Here is a 1,757-nt window from a genome sequence, read left to right on the forward strand (position 1 = left end):
GCGGCGCCTTTGGAAGGAGGGCTCAGGGGTCTCTCTCGCGGGCGTGGCTTGCCGTCAGCCCCTCCCACCCGCACTAAGGGGGCGTGGCCTCACCTGTAGTAACTCAGGAGCCCGTTGCTCAGCACGAACCAGCGCCGCTGATACCCTTTGATGTAATTGGTCCATTTGAAAAGCCAGCCCTCGCGGGCTGCCCCGGAAGTGGAGCTCGAGGAACCGGATCCGGAAGTAGAGGTCCCCCCTGGAGCCGCCGCCGCCGCCGCCGCCGCTGACACCCCCCCAGGGCCCAACGTCCCTCCTGCTCCGCCGCCGTCGCCTCTCCCGCCTCCAGGTCCCGGAGAGGGCAGCGGGGTGGCGGTCGGTCCGGGCCCGATGATGCCTCCTTGTCCGCCAGGCACCGTCCCTGGGCCCGGTCCTGCCGCTCGCAGCTCCGACATCGCCCCTCGCGGCAGCAGGGGAGCCTCCTCCTCCTCCGCCGCCGCCTCCAAGCCCGGTCCCCTCTGCCCAGGGGAGACGAGGCCGCCGGAGGCTGAGCACCTCCCTCCTTCCTGGCTTCGCCCTCCCCCCGCAACGTTACGCGCAGGCAGAGCCGTCAGCCGGGTCCACCCACTCCGAGGCTGGCCCCGCCCCACTCCGCTGCTATTGGACCAAAAAGCTCTCGGGGGCGTGGCCTGCTGAGTGATTGGCGATTGAGCGCTGTCATTCATGTTAACGGCCGCCCTCCCCAACGCTTCCCTCCTATTGGGCGTTCCTCTTGTCGCTCATGGTAGCGACGGTAGGGGGCGGGGCTGACCATCTGACGTCATCGTAGAATGAGGGCTCAGCTGTTTTGTGGAGACTGGCATTCATAGGGAAACTCAGCCTTCCAGTCCTTTCAGACTCAGGAAGGCCACCATATCATAGGGCTTATTAGGCAAGATTGGTTCAGAGGGGGTTTGCCATTGCCACCCTCTGAGCCTGAGAGAGTGTGACTTGCCCAAGGTCACCCAGTGGGTTTCCATTTCTGAGCCAGGATTCAGACCCTGGCCTGCCAAAGTCCTAGTCCATAAGGCCACCCTCGCATGGGGTTTATTTGGCAAGGATGGCTCAAAGGAAGTCAGCTGTTGCTTTCCCCTGAGGAGGCTGAGAGAGTGTGACTTGCCCAGTGTCACCCAGGCCATTTCTGAGCTGGGGATCAAACTCTCCAGAGTCTCAGTCCACAAGACGACCCTTATCATAGGGTTTTCTTGGCAAGACTGGTTTGGAAGAGGACGAGAGCGTGTGACTTGGCCATGGTCGCCCAGTGGGTTTCCATTCACGGTGTTCAGAGTGCACAGTTGGCTCTCCATAGGCACGGATTCTTTATACACAGATTCAAGCATCCACGGCTTGAAAATATTAAAAAAAGTATTAATTTCAAGTATCAAACCTTGATTTTTCCATTTGATATAAGGGACACCATTTTGCTATGCCATTGTGTTGAATGGGACTTGAGCGTACACTGATTTTGTTATCCACAGGGGTTCCTGGACCCAAACCCCAGCGGATAACAAGGCTCCACTGTATTTCTTTTGCTTTCTATACTTTTCAGTGAATGACAGAAGGGTCACAATCTGTGCCAGAGGCCCTAACCTGTTTGCTGATGTAAACCCACTGGGTGGGCCTTGGGCAAGTCACCCTCTCTCAGCCTCCTCAGGGGAAGGCAAGGACAAAGCCTCCTCTGATTGACACAGGGCGGCCAGGTGTCCTAAACACCCCAAAGGAGGACAAGGCACCCCAAA

The 1,757-nt window shown here is 58.9% G+C and overlaps 1 protein-coding gene across 1 annotated transcript in view; it reads right to left on the reverse strand.

Annotated features, from left to right (window-relative positions):
• The window catches only part of LOC121923189 (oxysterol binding protein), a 43,554-nt gene extending 42,962 nt beyond the window's left edge, over positions 1–592 (reverse strand). The window contains exon 1 of the mRNA XM_042453373.1: positions 94–592. Within this exon, the coding sequence (XP_042309307.1) occupies positions 94–434 (341 nt within the window). The 5' untranslated portion in view covers positions 435–592. The remainder of the gene's footprint in view (positions 1–93) is intronic.
• Between the last annotated feature and the right edge of the window lie 1,165 nt (positions 593–1,757).

This window comes from Sceloporus undulatus, chromosome 1 (assembly GCF_019175285.1).
Source record: "Sceloporus undulatus isolate JIND9_A2432 ecotype Alabama chromosome 1, SceUnd_v1.1, whole genome shotgun sequence".
In the NCBI taxonomy this organism is placed as follows: domain Eukaryota; kingdom Metazoa; phylum Chordata; class Lepidosauria; order Squamata; family Phrynosomatidae; genus Sceloporus; species Sceloporus undulatus.